This window comes from Octopus sinensis, linkage group LG24, assembly GCF_006345805.1.
Source record: "Octopus sinensis linkage group LG24, ASM634580v1, whole genome shotgun sequence".
In the NCBI taxonomy this organism is placed as follows: Eukaryota; Metazoa; Mollusca; class Cephalopoda; order Octopoda; family Octopodidae; genus Octopus; species Octopus sinensis.
In genome coordinates this window covers 1,432,111-1,455,916 of record NC_043020.1, presented here as the reverse complement: position 1 = coordinate 1,455,916, position 23,806 = coordinate 1,432,111, and the positions used below count along the sequence as shown (strand labels likewise).

The 23,806-nt window shown below is 40.9% G+C and overlaps 1 protein-coding gene across 1 annotated transcript in view; it reads right to left on the bottom strand.

Moving 5' to 3' along the window:
• Nucleotides 1–931: 931 nt before the first annotated feature.
• LOC115223822 (isocitrate dehydrogenase [NADP], mitochondrial) overlaps nucleotides 932–23,806 on the bottom strand; it is a 32,849-nt gene continuing 9,974 nt past the window's right edge. Inside the window, exons 2-11 of the mRNA XM_029794498.2 lie at nucleotides 19,134–19,225; nucleotides 13,515–13,680; nucleotides 12,443–12,603; nucleotides 11,559–11,699; nucleotides 10,089–10,225; nucleotides 9,342–9,493; nucleotides 8,680–8,792; nucleotides 6,706–6,803; nucleotides 5,638–5,730; nucleotides 932–1,848 (exon numbers count right to left, since the gene is read on the bottom strand). Of these exons, the coding sequence (XP_029650358.1) occupies nucleotides 1,773–1,848; nucleotides 5,638–5,730; nucleotides 6,706–6,803; nucleotides 8,680–8,792; nucleotides 9,342–9,493; nucleotides 10,089–10,225; nucleotides 11,559–11,699; nucleotides 12,443–12,603; nucleotides 13,515–13,680; nucleotides 19,134–19,225 (1,229 nt within the window). The 3' untranslated portion in view covers nucleotides 932–1,772. The remainder of the gene's footprint in view (nucleotides 1,849–5,637; nucleotides 5,731–6,705; nucleotides 6,804–8,679; nucleotides 8,793–9,341; nucleotides 9,494–10,088; nucleotides 10,226–11,558; nucleotides 11,700–12,442; nucleotides 12,604–13,514; nucleotides 13,681–19,133; nucleotides 19,226–23,806) is intronic.

Genomic DNA, 23,806 nt, shown 5'->3' with positions numbered 1-23,806 from the left:
ATCCACTCACAAGGCTTTGGTCGGCCCGAGGCTATAGTAGAAAACACTTGCTTTAGGTGCCACGCAGTGGGACTGAACCCGGAACCATGTGGTTGGTAAACAAGCTACTTACCACACAGCCACTCCTATTTTTTAAAATAAAAAATGCTGATATAAACTTTATTAATCCAAATTTTCCAGTCATGCATAAATACATGCGATTCAAGACAAACAATATTCAGGATAAATTTTATTATTTTATTAACCATTTTGTTGTGTGTCGTTTCTTTCTGCGTTGTTTAAATATATATGTATACACAACCCCCTTTTCGTAATACAAGGAGGGGTCTATAATTGATAAGATGACAGGGAGGGAGAGATATTACAAACTAACGGAAGTCCAAGTAAATGATCAAAACAAGTTAAATATTATACAGAGGTTTGTGATTGTATTAGAAGAAAAATTGTATTTCTTTTGACTAGGTATATACAGCCAATCAACGTATGTCCCCACTACAATTTGACTATATCTGAGCCCTAAGGAATTCAATAATTTTTAACAGGCACAAAGATAAAATTGAGGGAGAGAGATGAGGAAACAGTTGATTAAATCAACCTCTGGGATTTTTGACTGGTGCTTGTTTTATAGAAACCAAAAGGGTTTCTAACATAGGCACAAGGTCAGAAATTTTGGGGAGAAAGTTAGTCAAAGAAATCAACCAATCAACCCCAGTATTTGATGGGTACTCCATATCGGCTCTGAGAATAGGAAAAGCCAAGATGACCACCACAGGAATTGAACTCCGAACAAAGAGTTATAAAACCAATAAACCGAGATAAATACTAAGAATGTAATCTCTGCTGGATTCCTGGCAGAATGATAATGAACACATGCAGCCGATTCAGTCCATTATTTTGCCAGCAATTGAGGTCTACATGTAACTATTTGACGTTTTGCTCCGGAGCCCAGATGGAGGGCAAAGTTAGCCACAAGGGCCCAGGTCTGAGAGGGTTACATTCACAATTTAATAATTTAGTATCCATTTAGTAGTAAATAGTTTCACTGACAATGGATTTTAGTTTCAAGTTTTTTTACAAGGAAATTTTTGATGTTTTAACAAGAAAATTGAAAGAGGGAGAAAATGAGAAAGGTGAGGAGGAAACATAAGCGATATATGGCTTGGAAATTCTTTGTTTTTTTTTTTTTGTTCTACATTTTTATTACAATAAACTAACCCCTATCTCAAAATTCCTACAGCAACATTTCAACATCTTGCTGAAAGTTTGCCGTAAGATCCAAAAGCATTTCATAAACCCTTAAAGATGGATAAAGGAAAATAGAAAGAGGAGCAAGAATGGAATGGTGAAAGAGAGAGAGAGATGAAGGGCAATGCCCTTAATAAATTTCTTACACAGGCACAAGGATTGATATGTTAAGAGGGAAAAGAAATAGTCAATTCCATCAACCTCAGTTCATGACAGGTACTTTATCAAACAAACCAGGTGAGACTGAAGGCATAGGTGGGTGTATTTCAACTCACAAACAGTAACAAGCCAGAACAATTACTGCAAGGAATTTTATCAGATGTTCTGATCCTGCCAGCTCACCCCTATTCCTGACCCCTGCTGATAACAATAAGTGAAGAAAGGATAAAGAAAGAGAAAGTATGATCACAACTAGCTTCCATCTACCCTCCGACTCCTTAACCGCTAAATACTTATCCTCCTTGTAGTACTAAAAGGAAGGGTTTGGCCTAACAGGTCGGATGAACATGTCTAAACATCGGCATCCATTACAAATGCTTGTCGACTGTCTCTGCGATGGCTTCCAGGAAGTCCATTGTGATTAGATAATGTTCAGGTTTGACACTGAAAGAGAAAGAAACGAGGATTAGGTTTTAATTGTAGAAGAAGTTTAACACACCAACATAAGTATAAAGAATTTTGCAAAAGGTGAAAGCAAAGGGGTGACCAATTTGAATTTTATGCCAGCCCATCCAATCCATGCCACCACGGAAAACTGACTCAAGCAAATGCAGGAAACGGACGTTAAAACCGGGATTATGATGATGTCCACAAAAGGTAAAGTAAATGCGCTGGCAGAAACGTTAGCATGCCGGGCGAAATGCTTAGCGGTATTTCGTCTGCTGCTACTTTCTGAGTTCAAATTCCGCCGAGGTCGACTTTGCCTTTCATCCTTTCGGGGTCAATTAAATAAGTACCAGTTACGCACTGGGGTCGATGTAATCAACTTAATCCGTTTGTCTGTCCTCTGTGTTTAGCCCCTTGTGGGTAGTAAAGAAATAGGTAAAGTAAATGTCACCATGTGGAAGAGTTTTGAGGTCAGTAAAGCAAGATAATAGAATTTAAGTCGTTGATAATATTGCCTCATCTTTCTGCAGTGAAGAGTCACATGATCACTTATTAACAGCCAAGCAACAAAGGCTCCTACATAAGGAAGGAGAGAGAGAGAGAGAGAGAAGGAGGGGATGACAGACAAAGCAATTAGTTCACACAAGTATGTGACACCTATTTACAAAGAAACTGATCTCATACACAAAGGTGGGGTGAGAGATACAAGACAACTATTTATTGACTAGAAAACTATAGAGTCAACAAGCTGCAAGCAAAAGCCCCTTAAAGAACCAATGAAGAAGCTTCTTATTTCTTTATTGCCAACAAGGAGCTAAACACAGAAGGGGCAAACAAGGACAGACAAAGGGATTAAGTCGATTACATCGACCCCCAGTGCGTAGCTGGTACTTAATTTATTGACCCCGAAAGGATGAGAGGCAAAGTCAACCTTGGCGGAATTTGAACTCAGAACGTAAAGACAGAGGAAATGCTGCTATGCATTTCGCCTGGCGTGCTAACGATTCTGCCAGCTCGCCGCCAATGAAGAAACTTCTGTGGTGGTTTAGACCCAGGTCAGCCCTGCTGGAGCAAACTAATGTTCAACAGTATTCCAAATGGTTACAGGGTTAAGAGGCTCATTTTGCAACAACGTGGTCTCAAGTTCAATTCTACTGTCCAGCACCTTGGACAAGTGCCTGCTACAGCTCCAAGCAGACCAATGCCACGAGAATGAATTTGGTGGATGGAAACTGTGCAGAAACCCATCATGTGGTTTGGCTGTCAAACAGCAAGGTGGGACAAACACGAAGTTTTTATTACAGCCCCTGTAACTCAGCAGTTTGGCAAAAATGATCAATAAAATATTGGGGTTGATTTGCTCAACTAAAATCCTTCAAAGCAGAGCTCCAGCATGAACAAAGCAGGTAAAAGATAAAAGACCTACATAATACAGAACTTGGTAGTTATTTCTTGCAAACTGAGAGACCATGCAGAAGCCCTACCAGCAGCTTCTATGTGAGGCCTAACCTTTTGCACCACCTTGAAAGTCTGGGACACAGCTGGGTAATGTAGTTTTAAATACACAATGCCTCAGAGAAGCAGATGACATCACCTTCAGGGAGATACTTTTATTTTCTAGGTCAGCTCAAACAAGACAGAATTAGGTCAAAATAACAAGCTGTCAGTCTCTTTGACAGACACAATGAAGGACCGAGAAAGGATATGGGTTCGTAAAACTGTTGTTTAACACAACCTTACTGGAGGGTCATAGAGGTAGGTTTTTGTAAGACCCACACACCCCTCTAGTGTGTTGTCATTTCTTTTCTATGAGTCTTTTGGACGCTCACATATCACAATTGCTTAAAGTAGGTCATTAGAGTACAGAAAAACATATTTCTCCTATTTTTTATATTTTTTGTTTGATTTTCATAGATCAGAGCTTCATTGTGTAATGATGTAAAATAAAAGAGGAAAATTGAAAATAGTAAAACAAAGTACCAAATGCTTCACCAGTGGGACATGGGTAAAAAAAAATTACTATGCGATCCTTGCCTCGCTTAAAATATAGTGAAAAAATACTATGGCCCTCGCATCCAAAATTCTGGGACAAAATGAGAAATGAAACCCAAGAGCTGTGTTAACCCTTTCTTGACCAACCCGGCTGAAACCAGCTCTGGCTCTGAGTACAAATGTCTTGTTTTCATAAGTTTTGAATTAAAATCTTCCACCAAACCTTAGTCACAATTTATGTTCCTAACACTAGCTGAATGATAACTAAGTTATTTTACTAAATTCTTTGTTATATTTAAAGTAATTGAAAGAAACACAGAGCATCTCAAGATAAATACAGTAATGAAAGGGTTAAGCTCTCATCATTGCCCATCACACAATGTCAAAAAGGTCACACACACATGACAGGCTTTCAGTTTCTGTCTACCAAATTCACTCAATGCTTTGGTTGGCCCAGAATGCAGTCAAAAGAAAGATAATAATAGTAATGCTGTCTGCTATAGACACAATGCCTGAAGTTTTGGAGGAGGATGTTGGGTGATTACATCAGTGCTTGACTGATACTTGCATTTCTCCTGGCATGCTAACAATTCTGCCAGTTTGCCACCTTAATAACAACAATATTCCTTTTTACGATAGGCACAAGACCTGAAATTTTTTTTTGGGGGGGGGGAGAGGAGTCAATTACATTGACCCCAGTGATTTACTGGTACTTAATTTATTGATCCTGAAAGGATGAAAGAAAGTCTACCTTGGCAGAATTTGAACTCAGAATGTAGTGATGGGCAAAATACCTATTTCTTTACTACCCACAAGGGGCTAAACACAGAGGGAACAAACAAGGTCAGACAAATAGATTAAGTCGATTACATCGACTCCAGTGTGTAACTGGTACTTATTTAATCGACCCTGAAAGGATGAAAGGCAAAGTTGACCTCAGCGGAATTTGAACTCAGAACGTAATGGCAGACGAAATACGGCGTTCTAAGTATTCTACCAACACACTGCCTTAATATGTAGTATATGACAGTAAGGTGGGGGAAGAGGGTGATCGTGAAAAAAAATAGTAAATACATAAATAATGGCCAACTATCTCTAAGAATTTGGATTGTTAAAAGCAAAAGAGGAAAACATATTCTATGTTGGTAGGGTTGGACAGTTTGACTGGATCTGCCAAACTCCAAGGTCTTGGGCTTCAATGTCAGTTTTTACATACTGGGTGCCCTTCCTAAATCTAACCACAGAGTGTGGAGGCACATGGCCTAGTGGTTAGAGCAGCAGACTCGCGGCCGAGGAGTTGTGGGTTTGAATCTCAGACCAGGCGATGTGTGTGTTTATGAGTGAAACACCTAAACTCCACGTGGCTCCGGCAGAAGGTAATGGCGAAACTTCTGCTGACTCTTACGCCACAACTTTCTCTCACTCTTTCCTCCTGCATCTTGCAGCTCACCTGCGACGTATCGGCGTCCCGTCCAGGTGGGGAACCTATACGCCAAGGAAACCGGCCCTTATGAGCCAGGCATGGCTCGAAAAGGAACAAACAAACAAAAAAACCCACAGAGTGCATCAGGTGCATTTTTGGATGTCACTGGCACTAGTGAAATTGCCTAACGACAGGAAAAAAAGCTCTAATTAAATGGGAGGAATTTGAGGGGTGGAGGTGGGTAGCTTTATGCCAGATATTGAAACTGAAGTAAGAGGGACAAGCATGGGTATCTGGCTATAGAGGGGCTACATGGCTAACTATTATACAGGGGGCAGGTGGGGGTAGTTGAGGAAACAAAAAATACTTACTTCTTAAGGCCATGAATACAGCCAGCCAAATCTTTGGTCATTTTTCCGCCATCAACAGTCTCAACACAGGCAGCTTCTAAGACATTAGCAAACCTAAAAATGGAAAACATTAAATAGAATTGGTGTCAGAATATGGGGGGGGGGCATCGTCTGAAGGCTAAAATGATGCAAAAGGCCATTGTGACTAGTAATGTGCAACATCTGATTGCCTGGTCAGTCATGTGATTAGAATATACCATCCGTAAACAAAATAATGGTTTCAAATTTTGCCACAAGGGCAAGCCATTTTGTTGGGGGGGGGGGGGGTGAGTTGATTACATTGACCTCAGTGTTCAACAGGTACTTATGCCGTACAAAAATTTGGACCTGGAGATCGCCATTTCCAGCAACTTCGAGGGCCACCTCCCAGTGGTGCCGGGCGTCAACGAAGAGCCCTCGACTACAACAAGACAACCAAAGTTCTTTTTTTTTTCTTTCTCCAAGGTCTGAGGTCTCCTGCCCCTTAAGCCCTAGACCATCACCTAATTAATCACCCTTACCTGTCTTGTTGCTTAACAACAACAACAGGCACTTATTTTATTAACCCCGAAAGGATGAAAGGCAAAGTCCACCTCTGTAGAATTTGAATTCAGAATGTAGCGATGAGTGAAATACAACTAAGCATTTCCCCCAAATTGCTAACAATTCTGCCAGCTTGCCACCTTAATATCACCATTTAAATGGCTGCTTTCCATGCTGGCACGGGTTGGATGCTTTGACAGGAGCTGGCCAGTCAGAGAGTTCCCCCAGTTGTTCGTTTTGGCATGGTTTCTATGGCTGGATGACCTTACTAATAGCAACCACTTTTAATTGTTGCTGGCACTCATCATCACCGTTTAACGTCCGTTCTCCATGCTAGCATGGGTTGGACGGTTCGACCGGGGATCTGAGAAGCCAGAAGGCTGCATCAGGCTCCAATCTTGATATGGCAGTGTTTCAACAGCTGGATGCCCTTCCTAACGCCAACCACTCCGTAAGTGTAGTGGGTGCTATTTACGTGCCACTAATAATAATAAAAGACAAACTCACCTGATCAGATCTTGATTATCATCTAACTTGCCTCGGTGCTCCAATCCACGGGTCCAAGCAAAAATGCTAGCAATAGGGTTGGTACTTGTTGGGTTACCCTGGAAATAGAAAAATAAAAACAGGACCATGTACTGGAAGATCTTTGAATTTTATTTGGGCCGTGTAGAGAGAAGCATTAAACCTTTGCACTAAATACATGGCAGTGTTTAGTTCAGAGTCCTGATGTTCCGAGTTCAATTATTACTGGAGTCAACATTTTGGTTTCAAATTTCAGCGCAAGGCCTGCAATTTTGGGAAGGGGGAAGTTGATTACATAATTGGTATTTATTTTATAAACCTTGATAGTATTTGAACTCAGAATGTAAAGACAGACGAAATGCTAATAAACATTTTATCTGGTGAGATAATGATTCTACCAGGTTTCCATTCGGTTTCAAATTTTGGAGGAAGAAGATAGCTGATTACATTGACCCCAGTAGTCCACTGGTACTTATTTTATCGCCCATGAAAGGATGAAAGGCAAAGCCAACCTCGGCAGAGTTTCTGCTCAGAACGTAAAGACGACTGAAATGCTACTAAGCACTTTTCCTGGTCTGCTAATGATTCTCCTAGATTGTTGCCTTACCAAAGTCAATACATTAACAGTAATTCATGAAAGAAGCAAATAGGATTGCAGAAATGATAGAACTACACACATTCACTACCTTTAAATCAGGGTTCATAAAATTAATACTACCAGGTATGAAAGACTAAGTCACATACAATTAACCCTTTCGTCACTGTACAACTAGAATATTCTATCTGGGCTCCAACCTTGTAGCAATGATGGCAAATCTGGGTGTCACTGCCCGAAACACAGAGAGAAAGGTTAATACAGAGCCTTGTGTGCTGGTTGCTGTTATTTCTTAATTGCCCACAAGGGGTCACACATAGAGGGGACAAGAAAGGACAGACAAACAGATTGAGTCAATTATATCGACCCCAGTGCGTAACTGGTACTTATTTAATTGACCCCGAAAGGATGAAAGGCAAAGTCGACCTCGGCGGAATTTGAACTCAGAACGTGAAGACAGACGCAATATGGCTATGCATTTCGCCCGGCGTGCTAACGTTTCTGCCAGCTCGCGGCTGTTGAGACATCAGGTGTTCTAGGACCCTGTACTACCAATTTCCTCTGCAAAATAGGGACAACGGCAGCCTGTCAGAAACGAGCCCTGCAGGGTGGAATGGCTGCTACAGCAAATGTCACCGGCCATTCTGTGGCGGTGCCACTGTGATCATTACTGCACGGTGCAGCTGAGCATCCCACTTGTTTTCGGTTCTGTGGTCCATCGCACCCACGCCATCTTCTGCAGCTTTATCCTCTTTTTTTTTCTTCCATACCACTCTTTTTTTGCCCCCCCCCCCCGCCCCGTTTCTTTGTATTTGAATACCCTAAATAAATAGATTTCTATCAATGGACACTATTTTGGATTACAAAATCAAGTCATAGAACCATACTGTGTTGGAAGAGTGAACTTTGCTAAAGACACATTCCAAAAGTTAACGAAGAGCTAATCAGGTGCAAGATTAGATTTACCAAAGCTGTTAACCTCTCTACAGGTAAAGACCAACGATGAAAGCTGATTGGCTAGTGTTGAGTGCATAACAAGTCTTATGTGGTGCCCTCAACCCTCACTCGAGTCCAGTAACCCAGTTTTCATGACAAAAGTGACAGATCGCAATATTCTACTTGCATGAGATGCCATTGCAGGGGCCAAGGGTAGCAATTAAAGGGAAAGGGCAAGTTAATTACATTGACCCCCAATACTTGACTGGTATTTTGTATAATGGCAAAGTTGACCCTCGCAGGATTTGACAACGTCAAGAACTGTAAGAAATGTTGCTAAGCATTTTCTCTGACGTATTAAGTCTGCTAGCTCACCACTTTTTGCACACACAGAAAATGCTGGAGAATCCAGTTATGAAGCTTACCTTTTGATGTTCTCGGTAATGCCTGGTTACTGTACCATGGGCAGCCTCTGCCTCAATTGTCTTACCATCAGGGCATACCAATACACTTGTCATTAGACCGAGGGAACCATAACCTGCAGGTAAAAAAACAAAATTTAATGCAAACAGAATGAGCAACATCACAAGTAAAATGAAAATGAGCGAAATTACGACGAAGGTTTGGTGGAAGATTTTAATTCAAAACTTATGAAAACAAGATATTTATACTACAGAGCCAGAGCCGGTTCCGGCCGGGTTGGTAATGAAAGGGTTAATGTCCATGCTGGCATGGGCTGGACAGTTTGACCAGGGCTAGCAAGTTGGAGAGGTGCACCAGGTTCCAGTTTGATTTGGCCTGGTTTCTGTGGTGGGATGCCCTTCCTAATGCCAAACCTAGGGTATATACATGTTTATATTACCAGAGAAAAAAAAAAAAAAAAGGAAACTTGCACATTCAAATAACAGTGTGTCCAACATCGGCTCACAACACTGACTTCAGGTTTTGCATTCTGAGAACAATGATATAAGTAGCAGACAAAGTACTGGGGGTGAGAAGCTGGTGCTCCAGCATGGCCACAGTTTGGTGGTTTATGCTAGTGAAAGGAGAGAGAGAATTTACATAGATTCAAATATGAGTGACCTACCTTGGGCAACAATATCAGATTGTACATCTCCATCATAGTTCTTGCAACTCCATACAAAACCACCACTTGATTTAAGAGCTTGGGCAACCATGTCATCAATGAGACGGTGCTCGTACCAAATTCCAAGGTCATCAAATTTCTTGGCATATTCACTGAAATGGTAAAGCATTTATCATATAGCCTTAATTATTAAAAAAAAATATTATAAGACATTTAAAGAGGTGCAGGAGTGGCTGTGTGGTAAGTAGCTTGCTTACCAACCACACAGTTCCGGGTTCAGTCCCACTGCGTGGCACCTTGGGCAAGTGTCTTCTGCTATAGCCTCGGGCCGACCAAAGCCTTGTGAGTGGATTTGGTAGATGGAAACTGAAAGAAGCCTGTCGTATATATATATATATATATATAATATATATATATATGTATGTGTGTGTGTGTGTGTATGTGTCTGTGTGTTTACGTCCCCATAACTTAGCGGTTCAGCAAAAGAGACCGATAGAATAAATACTGGGCTTACAAAGAATAAATCCCGGGGTCAATTTGCTCGACTAAAGGCAGTGCTCCAGCATGGCTGCAGTCAAATGACTGAAACAAGTAAAAAGAAAAAGGTGCTGTGCAATAGGATTGAACTCAAAATCATGTGGTTGCAAGGCAAGCCTCTTAAGAAGCTCGAGATCTTAGCTGTGTTTGCACGTAAGAGACAGTGACTGATCCCAGTTGAAGATGATGTAAGGAGAAACAAGAACTTACGCTTGGTAGATTTCTTCAAAGATATCCTTGAAACGACCATCATAGCGCTTGAGGATTGTGTTTTTGGTACTCATGTAAAGTGGCCATTTCTTCATCAGGGCATATTGGAAGGAAGCGTGGGCAAAGTCACGGATCGACTAGGAGACAGAAAAAAAAAAAAAAAAAAAAAGGCAAATGAACAACAATGTATTGGTTTTATATATTTTGCAGGTATGGCTGTGTGGTTAAGAAACCCACCTTGCAATCACACTTTACCCCTTTAGCATTCAGATTAACCCTTTCGTTACCATATTTCTTTTGAGATACTCTGTGTTTCTTTCAATTACTTTAAATATAACAAAAGAATTTAGTAAAATAACTTAGTTATCATTCAGCTAGTGTTAAGAAAGTAAATTGTGACTAAGGCTTGGTGGAATATTTAACTTCAAAGCTTATGAAAACAAGACATTTGTACTACAGAGCAAGAGCCGGTTTCAGCCAGGTTGGTATCAAAAGGGTTAATCTGTCAAATGTAAAGCCTGTTTAATTACATTGTTTTAAATTAGTTGCACAGCATCTTGTAACTCAGATTTTGATGATGTCCCTGTTTATTTTTAGAATGTCTTTGTAGGGTAGGTGTGAGAGGTCAGAGCTGGCTGGTTTGAGCATAAAACAGGAAGAAAAATTTGGCCTGGTATGGCTGGTTTAAACACTAAAGAGTTAAGTTCAGTCCAATTGTAAGGCATTCTATGAGCAAGTGTCTGTCATATTGTATTACTTAATACTTGTTTTCCGAAAGGGGAGATTGGCTTTTGCCTATGAATGGTAATGAGGGTTGTAACATCAGGTCAATCATCATCATCATCGTTTAACGTCCGCTTTCCATGTTAGCATGGGTTGGACGATTTGACTGAGGGCTGAAAACAACTTCTAGGCTAGTTACCAAAATTGGCAAGAACACTGGGACACTATCTACCAGTAGAGAAGGAAAGAGTAAGGAATGCAAGGTGCTGACTAGAAAGGAAGAAAGCTCTTTTGTGTCAGCTATGACCAGGGAGTAAAACTTTCCCTTCACCCTTTGCTTGACATACGAATAGAAGAGAGTGGTGACATTCAGTAGAGAAGACCCAGAAGTTGTTCCTCTTCGATTACTACCGCATACAGCAATAGCTTTCTTCAACTGAATACATGTTGATTGGTTAAAATTACCGAAATATGACAACTTTAACACGAAATAACTTCTAAAATATGAAATTTTGTCAAAAATGTTGAAAGTCAACCATGTTCAGCATGAGAAATTACACCAGCATACGAAGTTTCAAACTGTTTAGTTAGGAAAAAAAAAATTTTTTTTAATCTGTGAGCAAAACTCAACAGATCCAAATTTGTAGGTTAAATTGTAGCAAGATTGCCAGGGTTTGACCCGGAGTTGAGAAACTGGTCACTGAAACAGAATGGAAAAAGAAGGAGAAAAACAATAAAACTACACACCTGATCTGTGTTGTACATTCCCATACCAACTCCACCAGCTTTGAAGTTGAAGATTGTCATTCTTTGCTCTTGACCATTCTCTGGGGTGAAAACCATTTCCAATTTACCAGGGCCAGGAACCACCAAATCGGTTGCTTTATACTGAAATAAAGAAAGGTCAAAGACTATCAGATGTTTAGGTGTTTTAAAGTGTTGATATATGAAAACTATGTTGCTTAACATTTTGCTTACCAATTCTGTCTCACTGCAGTGCAGAATGAATATAGTTTTTAACGTTTCTTTTACACACCTCAGTGTGTAACTGGTACTTAATTTGTTGACCCCGAAAGGATGTTAGGCAAAGTTGACCTCGGTAGAATTTGAACACAGTACGTAACGGCAGACAAAATACCTATTTCTTTATTGCCCACAAGGGGCTAAACATAGAGGGGACAAACAAGGACAAAGAGATTAAGTCGATTACATCGACCCCAGTGTGTAACTGGTACTTAATTTATCGATCCAGAAAGGATGAAAGGCAAAGTTGACCTCGGTGGAATTTGAACCCAGAACGTAACGACAGACAAAATACCGCTAAGCATTTCGCCCGGCGTGCTAACGATTCTGCCAGCTCACCGCCTTTCTTCTTTCTCTTTCTGTCAACCAAATCCACTTACAAAGATTTGCTTGGCCTGGTGTTAAAGAAGACTTGTCCAAAGTGCCACATAGTGGTATTGAACCCAGAACCATGTGGTTGGGAAGCAAACTTCTTGCTACATAGCAACATAGCAATGCCTGCACCCAGAACAATAATACTTTACAACATAGACCAAGTCTAACCGAAATAAGGCCAAGTCTAACCAAGACTTGACCTGGAGCTGAACAACAATAATGTACGTTCTTACCTGATCACCATGGGCGTGTCTGCCAATTGTAATAGCTTGGGTCCATCCAGGTACAAGACGAGGGATAGTCTTGCAAAGAATTGGCTCACGGAAAACGGTGCCACCTAAGATATTTCTTATGGTACCATTGGGACTCAGCCACATTTTCTTGAGGCTGAATTCTAAGTAAGAGAAGAGAGAAAATAGAATGGTTGATTAATGTCAGGTAACTCAGGTGAGCAGCAAGGATGTGGCGTCAACTGGAATTGGTAAAAATTAGTCTGACTAAATGCAAATTGCATTAAATCCTGGTAAAATCTATAAATTTAAAGACGGTAATTTGACTTCATTCGATACCAACTTTCCTGGCAGGTCTAAATGCTGAAGGGTCAAACCTTTTGATAACAGGTTTGAGACTGCTCTTGGCTCTGCGATACAAAATTTCCTGTTTGAAAGTAATCTAGATTTAAATTACGGAGATGTACTTGCATAGCAAGTGACCTGATCTGAGATCGTGTGCTGGAACGAAAACAGTTGCAGCGTGGCAGTTGTTTATAAGCCATTTAAGAAACACACAAAAACCGTTAAATTTAAATATTGGAGTGAATCTAATTTGCCAAAATATTTTGTCAGTGAACAGGTTGTGGTCTTAAAGCAACGAAAATATTTTGACAAATTAAATTTAAATGTTGAAGTGAATTGAAATGTTGAGTTTTTGTGTGTTTCTTAAATGTCCTATAAACACCTTCTACGCTGCAATTGTTGTCTAAATTTAAATCTTCCTTCAAAATTTCATATTGGTTTACGCTTCAAACTGTTCAATCAACTCATAACACAAGACTGGCATTAATTCTACAAATCCCTTCACTAAGCAGCCAGGAGATTTAGCTAGAATATATGCCGGTGGCACGTGAAAAGCACCCACTACACTCTCGAAGTGGTTGGCATTAGGAAGGACATCCAGCTGTAGAAACTCTGCCAGATCAAGATTGGAGCCTGGTGCAGCCATCTGGTTCGCCAGCCCTCAGTCAAAATCGTCCAACCCAAAATAGCATGGAAAGCGGATGATGATGATGATGATATTAAAACTGACCTTCCACTCGAGCCTCGTCCGGAGTGATAGTAGCACATTTAATCCCGACATTGTACTTCAAGATGGCATGGGCAGAATCAATAGTGACCTGGTCATCGGTGGCATCTCGGTGTGGAAGACCCAAATCGAAGTATTTGCAATCCACCTTCACATATGGGAAGATTAGCTATAATAAAGAAAAAAAAAAAAAAAAGGTGTTTAATAAAAATATCAATAAAAAAAAGACAAAAAAATCATATAGGCTTAGGAGTGGCTGTGTGGTAAGTAGCTTGCTTATGAACCACATGGTTTCAGGTTCAGTCCCACTGCGTGGCACCTTGAGCAAGTGTCTTCTACTATAGCCTCGGGCTGACCAAAGCCTTGTGAGTGGATTTGGTAGACGAAAACTGAAAGAAGCCCATCATGTATATGTATGTGTCCCCAACATCGCTTGACAACCGATGCTGGTGTGTTTACGTCCCGGTAACTTAGTGATTCGGCAAAACAGACTGATAGAATAAGTACTAGACTTACAAACGAATAAGTCCTGGGGTTAATTTGCTCATCTAATACCCTTTAAGGTACTGCTCCAGCATGGCCGCAGTCAAATGACTGAAACAAGTAAAAGAACAGAAGAATATTTGATAGAGTAATCCAAGTGTTGAAGTGTTTTACAGGTAATAAGTGTAGCAGGGAGTGAAGCGGGAGAAAGAAGTATCCAAGACGAGGTTAATTGACAGCCTTAATAACGAAGCCATTAACGTTTTATAATTTCAGGAAAGGTAGGAAAAGATGGGGGTTGATGTCATCTTTACTGAAGAGTATTATTTATTAATAACAGGCTTCACGTGAAGAATAAGAGCAATGAATTAGATCTAAAACTAGGTCACAATTTCATTTTGCCGCCTCACCCTGCAAGGTCACAAATTGAATTTGCAGGTAAGCGTGTAAAAGGACTTGCGGTCAAGTTTGACACAATAAGTATTCCAGTTGTTCAGTCAACCGAAACGCTTGTATTCCAGAGTAGGGTGGCTTAGGTTTTCTGATATGTACTTTTAACAAAATTCCTACAGAGAATAATTGTTTTAATAGGTTCAACACACACACACACACACACACACTTATGTAGCTGCAGGTGAGATTGTCCTATTAACCCTTTCATTACCAACCCGGCTGAAACCAGCTCTGGCTCTGTAATACAAATGTTTTGTTTTCATAAGTTTTGGATTAAAATCTTCCACCAAACCTTAGTCACAATTTATGTTCCTAATACTAGCTGAATGATAACTAAGTTATTTTACAAAATTCATCATCATCATCGTTTAACGTCTGCTTTCCATGCTAGCGTGGGTTGGACGATCTTGACTGAGGGCTGGCGAACCAGATGGCTGCACCAGGCCCCAATCTTGATCTGGCAGAGTTTCTACAGCTGGGTGCCCTTCCTAACGCCAACCACTCCATGAGTGTAGTGGGTGCTTTTTACGTGCTACCAGCACGGGGGACCAGTCAAGCAGTACTGGCAATGACCTCGCTCGAATCTTTAAATTCTTTGTTACATTTTAAATAATTGAAAGAAACACAGAGCATCTCAACAGAAATATAGTAACGAAAGGGTTAAGAAGCTTGCTTCTCAACCATGCAGCCTCAGGTGTAGTCCCATATGTTTTGCCTTTGGCAAAGGTCTTCTACTACCATCTCAGATTGATATCAGAATTCCAAAGTAACTTCCCATTGGCCAATTCCTAAGAGGAAGGTCAGGTGGGAGGCTACTCTTTCACTTCAAAGACAAACTAAAAGACAATCTGAAGCAATGCAACATTCCATTTTCTTCCTGGAGAAACAAAGCTTCGGTTGTCAAGCGATGTTGGAGGGACAAACACACACATACATGGGCTTCTTTCAGTTTCCGTCTACCAAGTCCACTCACAAAACTTTGGCCGAACCGAGGCTATAGTAGAAGAATACCCGCTTGCTATTTAATAATAATGGTTTCAAATTTTGGAACAAGGCCAGCAAGTTCAGAAGGGGATAAGTCAATTACATTGATGCCAGTGCTCAACTAGTACTTATTTTATTGACCCCACAAAGGATGAAAGGTCAAGTTGACCTTTGAATCTAAGAACAGACAAAAAGACACAAAATATTTTCTGACATGCTAATGATTCTGCCAGTAATAATAAGACCACTCAGAGAGTGCAAACCTCTGCCAAGGCAACACCAACATCCTCTCAACAATTAGCTGGAGAGGATTTTTAAAATGTCAATATCTGAAATGAACCCAACTGCTCTCAAAAATTAAGTAAAAAACAGGAAAAATAATCCAGAATCCTTGTCCGGTACCAGATCAATCGCAAAATCTAATCAGTTCATGCTAGTCACAAGGCCAAACATCCCTGAAAGTTTCATCTGAATCCATCCAACGGTTCTTGAGATTTCTTGTCCATGGGCAAACAAACTCTACTAAAAACAATACCGCCACCTTCACTAAGGCAGAAGTAATAATCTTTAAGCCCGAAAATTTGAGTGGAGGAGGGTCGTCGATTACATTGACCCCAATACTCAACTGGTATTTTACCAAACTTTGAAAGGATGAAGGGCAAAGTCAACCTTGATAGAATTTGAACTCAGAACGCAGCAACCGACGAAACAGACCACTAAGCATTTTGCCTGACATGCTAACAATTCTACCAGCTCACTGCCATATCATTATTACTACAACTATAATTTATTATTATCAGTAGTATTACATAAATTGGCCAGCTGTCAGAATCACTGAAGTGCAATACAGAATTTGTTGCAGCCCTTGATATAGCCCACCACATCCAGTTAAAATAGGTTATATCTTTAAAAAAAAAAAAAAAAAAAAAAAGAAAGAAAAGCACCAAGGTTGGATACATTCAAGGTGATACTCCAGTATGGCCACAGCCTACTGACTGAAAATGATTAAAATAAATGAGCCATCTTGGGAGAAACTGGAGTAGTGAGTAATATTGATTTTGTCGACAGATTCTTTCTTTTATTCTTTGAAAGCCCAAGTATTCATGAATAATGCAATCAATAATGTGTGTGTGTGTGTGTGTGTATGTGTGAGACCATGTGTGTGGGTGTGTGTCAGTGCGTACAAGTGCATGCGTGTGTACGCACGTGGTTGTAGCTAAATGTAGATGTATGCATAATGATATAATTGCATATTCCTGTGTATGAAAAAAGAAAATTTTAAAAAGGCCACCACAAGCTAACACAAAGTATTCCGTTACATGAAACGGACGCATTTATTTATGAAAACAATGATTCTTACAAGACCTGTCTTGTTTTTCTTCACATCAGAATTTACTGAATTCTAAAGCAAAGGAAACAAGATTTGTCTTGTGTAATTTTTCTATTAAATGCATGTGAGAATGTGAGTGTGTAATGTAGCTTTTATATTTTACTTGTTTCAGCTATTAAACCACAGCCATGCTGGAGCACTTCCTGAAAGAATTTTTAGTCCTATGTATCAACCCCAGGACTTTTTTTTTTTGAAGACTAGTTCTGTTGGTCTCTTTTGCTGAACTGCTAAGTTACAGGGAAATAAATGCTAAGCGGTGACAGGGAACAAACACAAAGACACAGACATGACAGGCTTCTTTTAATTCCCATCTACCAAATCCACTCACAAGGATTTGGCCAGCTTGAGGCTATAGCAGAGAACACCCACCCACTCAAGGTGCCACGCATTGGGACTGATCCCAGAACCATGTGGTTGGGAAGCGAGCTTCTTACCAGTCATACCTGTGTGTATACACACACACACTCACTGGGTATAATGGAAATTATCAGCCAGGTGTTTTATTGTAATAAGAGAGAAGTCAATGAACAGGTGGCAGCTGATTCTAAATGGGTTCATAGGTATAAGCATAGCCACATAGATAGTAGCTAAAAATATAGCTTTGCAACTAGATGGCTCTAGGTTCAATTCCACTGGGGAGTGGGTAAAATTAATTATATTAATCCCAAGGCGGTGAGCTGGCAGAAACGCTAGCACACCGGGTGAAATGCGTAGCCGTATTTCGTCTGGCATTACGTTCCGAGTTCAAATTCTGCCGAGGTTCACTTTGCCTTTCATCCTTTCGGGGTCGATAAATTAAGTACCAGTTACGCACTGGGGTCGATGTAATGGACTTAATCCGTTTGTCTTTCCTTGTTTGTCCCCTCTATGTTTAGCCCCTTGTGGGCAATAAAGAAATAGGTATTTCGTCTGTCTTTAGGTTCTGAGTTCAATTTCCACCGAGGTCGACTTTGCCTTTCATCCTTTTGGGGTCGATAAATTAAGTACCAGTTACGCAGTGGGGTTGATTTAATCAACTTAATCCGTTTGTCTTTCCTTGTTTGTCCCCTCTCTGTTTAGCCTCTTGTGAGTAGTAAAGAAATATATATTAATCCCAATATCAAGTATTATATTTTATTGACACCCTCCATTCCACTCCCAGAAAGATGAAAAGCAAAGTTGACCTTGGCGAGTTCAAAACCTGTTGAAGTTGACTTTGTCTTTCACCCTTCCAAGGTCAAGATAACTGCTTCTGCTAATGTCTAGCCTCATGCTGTTATGCTAGAAATTATCATAGCAGGCATGCCTGTGTAGTTAAGAAGTTCATTTCCCAACCAGGTTGTCACAGGTTCAATCCCACTGTATGGCATTTCGAGCAAGTGCCTTCAGCTGTAGCTTCATGATGACGAAAACTGTTAGTAGATTTGGCAGATGGAAACTGTTAGAAGCCTGTTGTCATAGAGATGGAATTTGTTGAGATACATTTTTCTTGGCTAGATACCTTTCCAGATGCGTCAACCCTCACCCATTTCCAAGTAATGGTAATATCGAACCCCCCCCCCCACCACTGCATGACATATCTTCACAAAAGACTGGAAACGATGTGCACATCTAGTATGACCATTGATGCTTGTTTACAACTATCATGCAATGTCAAGACAGAGACAACAAAGATATTAGGCTTCTTTCAGTTTCCACTCACAAGGCTTCTTGTCAACTAGAGGCTTACAGTTTGTTGTTTGTTTCTTCTCGAGCCATGCCTGGCTCATTAGGGCCGGTTTCCTTGGCGTATAGGTTCCCCACCTGGACGGGGCGCTGGTCCATCGCAGGTGAGCTGCAAGACGCGGGAGGAAAGAATGAGAGAAAGTTGTGGCGAAAGAGTCAGCAGAAGTTTCGCCATTACCTTCTGCTGGAGCCGCGTGGAGCTTAGGTGCTTTGCTCATAAACACACACACATTGCCCGGTCTGAGATTCGAACCAGCGATCCCTTGGCCGCGAGTCCGCTGCTCTAACCACTAGGCCATGTGCCTCCACTAGGCTTATAATAGATGACACTTGCTCAAGGTGCCATGCAATGGGACTGAGCCTGAGACCATGTGGTTGGGAAGCAAACTTCTTACTACACAGCCATGCTTGACATTGTAGGGTCGGTGCGAGAGACCTGATCTGTCCAGTCTGAACAGAAAACGGGTAGAATATTTGGGCCTGATGTGGTTAGTTTTGGGTTAACCAAAGGGTTAAAGCGACAATGACGATGACAATTTCTGATGAAAACAATTAATTTGGTAAAAAAACACAAGCTGAGTGAGATGCATTCTCAAAGAGCAACTTACTCTCTCCTTTATCTTGTCCCAAATGATTCTGGTCATTTCATCACCGTCCAACTCCACCACGGGGTTAGCCACTTCAATTCTTTTCTTTGCATCTGAAGTAAAACGAAAGAAACAAAGAAAAATTAAAAAAAGACAAACATGGAGAAGTCTGGCGTAACAAAATATAAAAAAAAAAAAAAGAAGAGAATGAGAGAGAATTGTAAAAAGCCACCCAAGGACATTCTTTTGACTGTGGCCATGCTGGAGCACCACCACACGAAGGACTTCAGTCAAACAAAATCGACCCCAGAACTTAAGCCTAGTACTTATTCTATCAGCCTCTCTTGCCCAACTGCTAAGTCACAGTGATGAGAACACACCGACACCAGTTGTCAAGCCTTGATGATAGTGGCAGTCAAAAACATGCACACAATGGGCTTCTTTTCAGTTTCCGCTTACCAAATCCACTCATGGCTTTGGTTGGCTCGGGGCTATAGAAGACACTTGCCCAAGATGCAATGCAGTGGGACTGAACCTGGAACCATGTGGTTGGGAAGCAAGCTCCTTACCACACAGCCATGCCTATATATTATTTTTAACATCCACTTTTACATGCTTGTATGGGGTAAATAGAGTTTTACTGAGGCAGATTTTAACTGGTCAACTGCCCTTCCTGTTGCCACCCATAATTTCACACAATACTGAGCATGAACGACTGCTGGTATGACAGATGGCCATTTACAACCATCGTGTGAAGCCTAGACAGGGGTAAAGTCCCACTTTGGTCAGAGATTGTCATGGGATTGCACCTAAAAAGTTCCCCTCTGAGGTACAAGCCCAGGCAAGGTGGTTTATGGAAGACCAGCAGCCGCCCATGCATACCATGCCACTGATGTTATCTAAGAGAAAGGTAAAGTCCGATACAACTTGGCACCACTGTGGCGAGCTGGCAGAAACGTTAGCACACTGGGCAGAATGCGTAGCTGTATTTCGTCTGCCGTTACGTTCTGAGTTCAAATTCCGCCGAGGTCGACTTTGCCTTTCATCCTTTCAGGGTCGATTAAATAAGTACCAGTTACGCACTGGGGTCGATATATTCCACTTAATCCGTTTGTCTGTCCCCTCTGTGTTTAGCCCCTTGTGGGGTGTAAAGAAATAGATATTGCAACTCATTTCTACGGATGAATGAACTGGAGCAACATGAAATAAAGTGCCTTGCCCAAGAACACAACGCAGCCTGAACCAGGAATTGAACCCCCTGTCTGATTACAAGCCTGACACTAACCACTTAGCCTTTACAATGGTATACACACACACACAAGCTTCTTTCAGTTTCCACTGGTCAAACCCACCTGATATGATAGAAGATACTTGCCCCAGGTACCAGGGGTGCCATATGCACAACACCACTACACACAAAATCCACCCCACCCCACATTTATAATCTTAGACATTCTCTTAGCTTCAATAAACTACAAAAGAATTATTTTTCCGAATATCGACTATTTAGATATTACAAAGTAAGAGAAATTCAATAAGTGTCCTCTACTGTAGCCTTGGGCGGACCAAAGCCTTGTGAGTGGATTTGGTAGACAGAAACTGAAAGAAGCCCATCTTATATATGTATGTGTGTGTGTTTGTCCCCCCGCCTCCCAACATCGCTTGACAACCGATACTGGTGTGTTTACATCCCCGTAACTTAGCAGTTCGGCAAAAAGAGACCGATAGAGTAAGTACTAGGCTAACAAGAAATAAGTCCTGGGGTCGATTTGCTCGACTGAAAAGCGGTGCTCCAGTATGGCCGCAGTCAAATGACTGAAACAAGTAAAAAAGTAAGTTATTATACACTAACAGTATTTCCCCGAAATATCTATTGAAACAGTTTATGAAAATAGATTAAATAGAGAAAAAAAAAAGGGGGTGGGAGTATGGAAGTTTCAGCTCTAGATTGACCTGGGTCATGGTGCCTTAAGTTCAAGCAGTGCATTTCTCTATACAGTAGTAGTAGTAGTGCTTAACACTCCTGCAATAATATCCGCTTCAGGGTCAACTAACCTGAGGAAATCCTTCAATCTCACACCCTTAAATACCCCCATCATCACCACCACCGTGTACTTAAACTAGGCACAAGACAAGCTCAAGTGGGCTCATAATATGCAAAGTCAAATACTAAAGAGATAAATTTTATCAGTGAAGTGACTAGCAAGTTTCTCAGTGCTTAGATAGGTCTGTCTACTTACTTATCCCTACTTCAACACCCCCTACACACACCCATAGCCCCCACACACCCACACACCATAGAAACTGTGAAGTTTGTAATATTTCTTCATAGCTAAATTAAAACATTGATCAAAATCTTTTAACACGAATACCAATACCTATTTCTTTATTACCCACAAGGGGTTAAACAGAGGGGACAAAGGGATTAAGTCGATTACATCGACCCCAGTGCGTAACTGGTACTTAATTTATCAACCCTGAAAGGATGAAAGGCAAAGTCGACCTTGGCGTAATTTGAACTCAGAACGTAGCGACAGACGAAACACCTATTTCATTACTACCCACAAGGGGCTACACACAAAGAGGACAAACAGATTAAGTCGATTATATCGACCCCAGTGTGTAACTGGTACTTAATTTATCGACCCCGAAAGGATGAAAGGGAAAGTCGACTTTGGAGGAATTTGAACTCAGAACATAACGGCAGACAAAATACTGCTAGGCATTTCGCCCAGCATGCTAACGATTCTGCCAGCTTGCCTTTATTAACATGAATATCAATATCATAAATATAACAAACACCAATAAATAATGCCCGGTACTTATTCAGTTGGTATCTTTTGCTGAACTGCTAAGTTACAGGGCTATAAACACAGATACACAAGACAGGCTTCTTTCAGTTTCCATCTACCAAATCGACTAAGGCTTTGATCAACCAGAGGCTATAGAAGACATTAGCCCAAGATGCCATACAGTGGGACTGAACCCTTTCCCATATGGGTGGCAAGCCAACCTCTTACCACACAGCCAGCCCTGCAAAAAGTGCATCTAATGGTAAATTCTTCCCTCAAGCCCTCACCCACTCTTGCTAGCAGAGAAATCTTTATACATAAAATTGAAGTTGTGTGTCTCCTACGATTTAGATTCCTTACTCCCACATTTTGCAGTGCAGTGTAACCAAAAGCGGGTATCTTATAGTCGTGATTCATATCGAGCCCTTCTGGGTATTAGCGCGTGTCTACAATGAGTCTACGATTTAAAAAAAAAACTGCCATCATTTTTTTCCACTTTTAATGCATTTTTTTCGCTATTATATAAGGGAAGTAACTCTCTAAAAATGTCTACGATTTTAAAAATTTACCATAGTTTTTTTTCCATTTTTAATGCATATTTTTTGGCTATAACTCTCTAAAAATGCTTATATAGTTATTTCCCTTACAAACCCGAGCAACGCCGGGCGATACTGCTAGTATAGATATAAAACAAACATAAACATTCAGAAGCCATCAGGTTGTTATACCCTTGAGCTGAATCATAATAACCAATAAAAATTTACTGCTTTCACCATCTTCTCCCCTTTTCCAGCTGGACAGGACATGGTACCTCTGCAGCAAAACACCTGTTCCTACCTGTCATACTCTTGCCTCTAATCAACAGGTGTAAGGTACTTCCCTCAATCAATTCGTCTCGAGAAGTACTTGACGACCTTATTACAAAAAAAACAGCCAGCCAGCCAGTGAATCTCCCCCAAGAACTACATTAAGGGTACACGTAACTGTGGAGTACTCAGCCACTTGCACACTAATTTCACGAGCAGGCTGTACCATTGATCGGATCAACTGGAACCCTCATCATCATAACCAATGGAATGCCTTGAGAACTATGTTAAGGGTACGCGTGTGTGGAGTACTCGGCCACTTGCACACTAATTTCACGAGCAGGTTGTTCCGTTGATCGGATCAACTGGAACCCTCGGCGTCGTAACCGACAGAGTGCCACGTATATAACATGTACACACACACACATGACAGGCTTCTTTCAGTTTCCATTCAAGGCCCGGAGGTTATAAAAGACACTTGCCCAAGGTGCCATGCAGTGGGTGGGACTGAACCCAGAACCATGTGGTCAGGAGTACCTGTTTTTTTTAAGTAAACATTTGCATAACTGTCCTCCACTTTAGTTTCTGATATCTGTTCTTATCAACTCACGGTAGATGTACGTGTGTGTGTATATAAATACGTATGCAAGTGCACAAACATGCACATAAATACCAGTGTGTATGAAATATTCCTTTACAGGTCAAATGGGAAACATAAAAGCACAAAACAAAAAGAATTGTGATGTTTGTTCAACAGATCTGTGCTCAATTCCCCAGGACAACCTTAGCATTCACCCTTTCAAGGTCATTACATAAAGTACCAGAGCAAGAACAGCAGGTTGGCAGAATTAAGTTGGCGAGCTGACAGAAACGTTAGCATGCCGGGCGAAATGCTTAGCAATGTTTTGACTGCCGTTATGTTCCGAGTTCAAATTCCGCCGAGGTCGACTTTGCCTTTCATCCTTTCGAGGTCAATAAATTAAGTACCAGTTATGCACTGGGGTCAATGTAATGGACTTAATCCGTTTGTCTGTCCTTGTTTGTCCCCTCTGTGTGTAGCCCCTTGTGGGCAATAAAGAAATAAAAATTAGTAGAG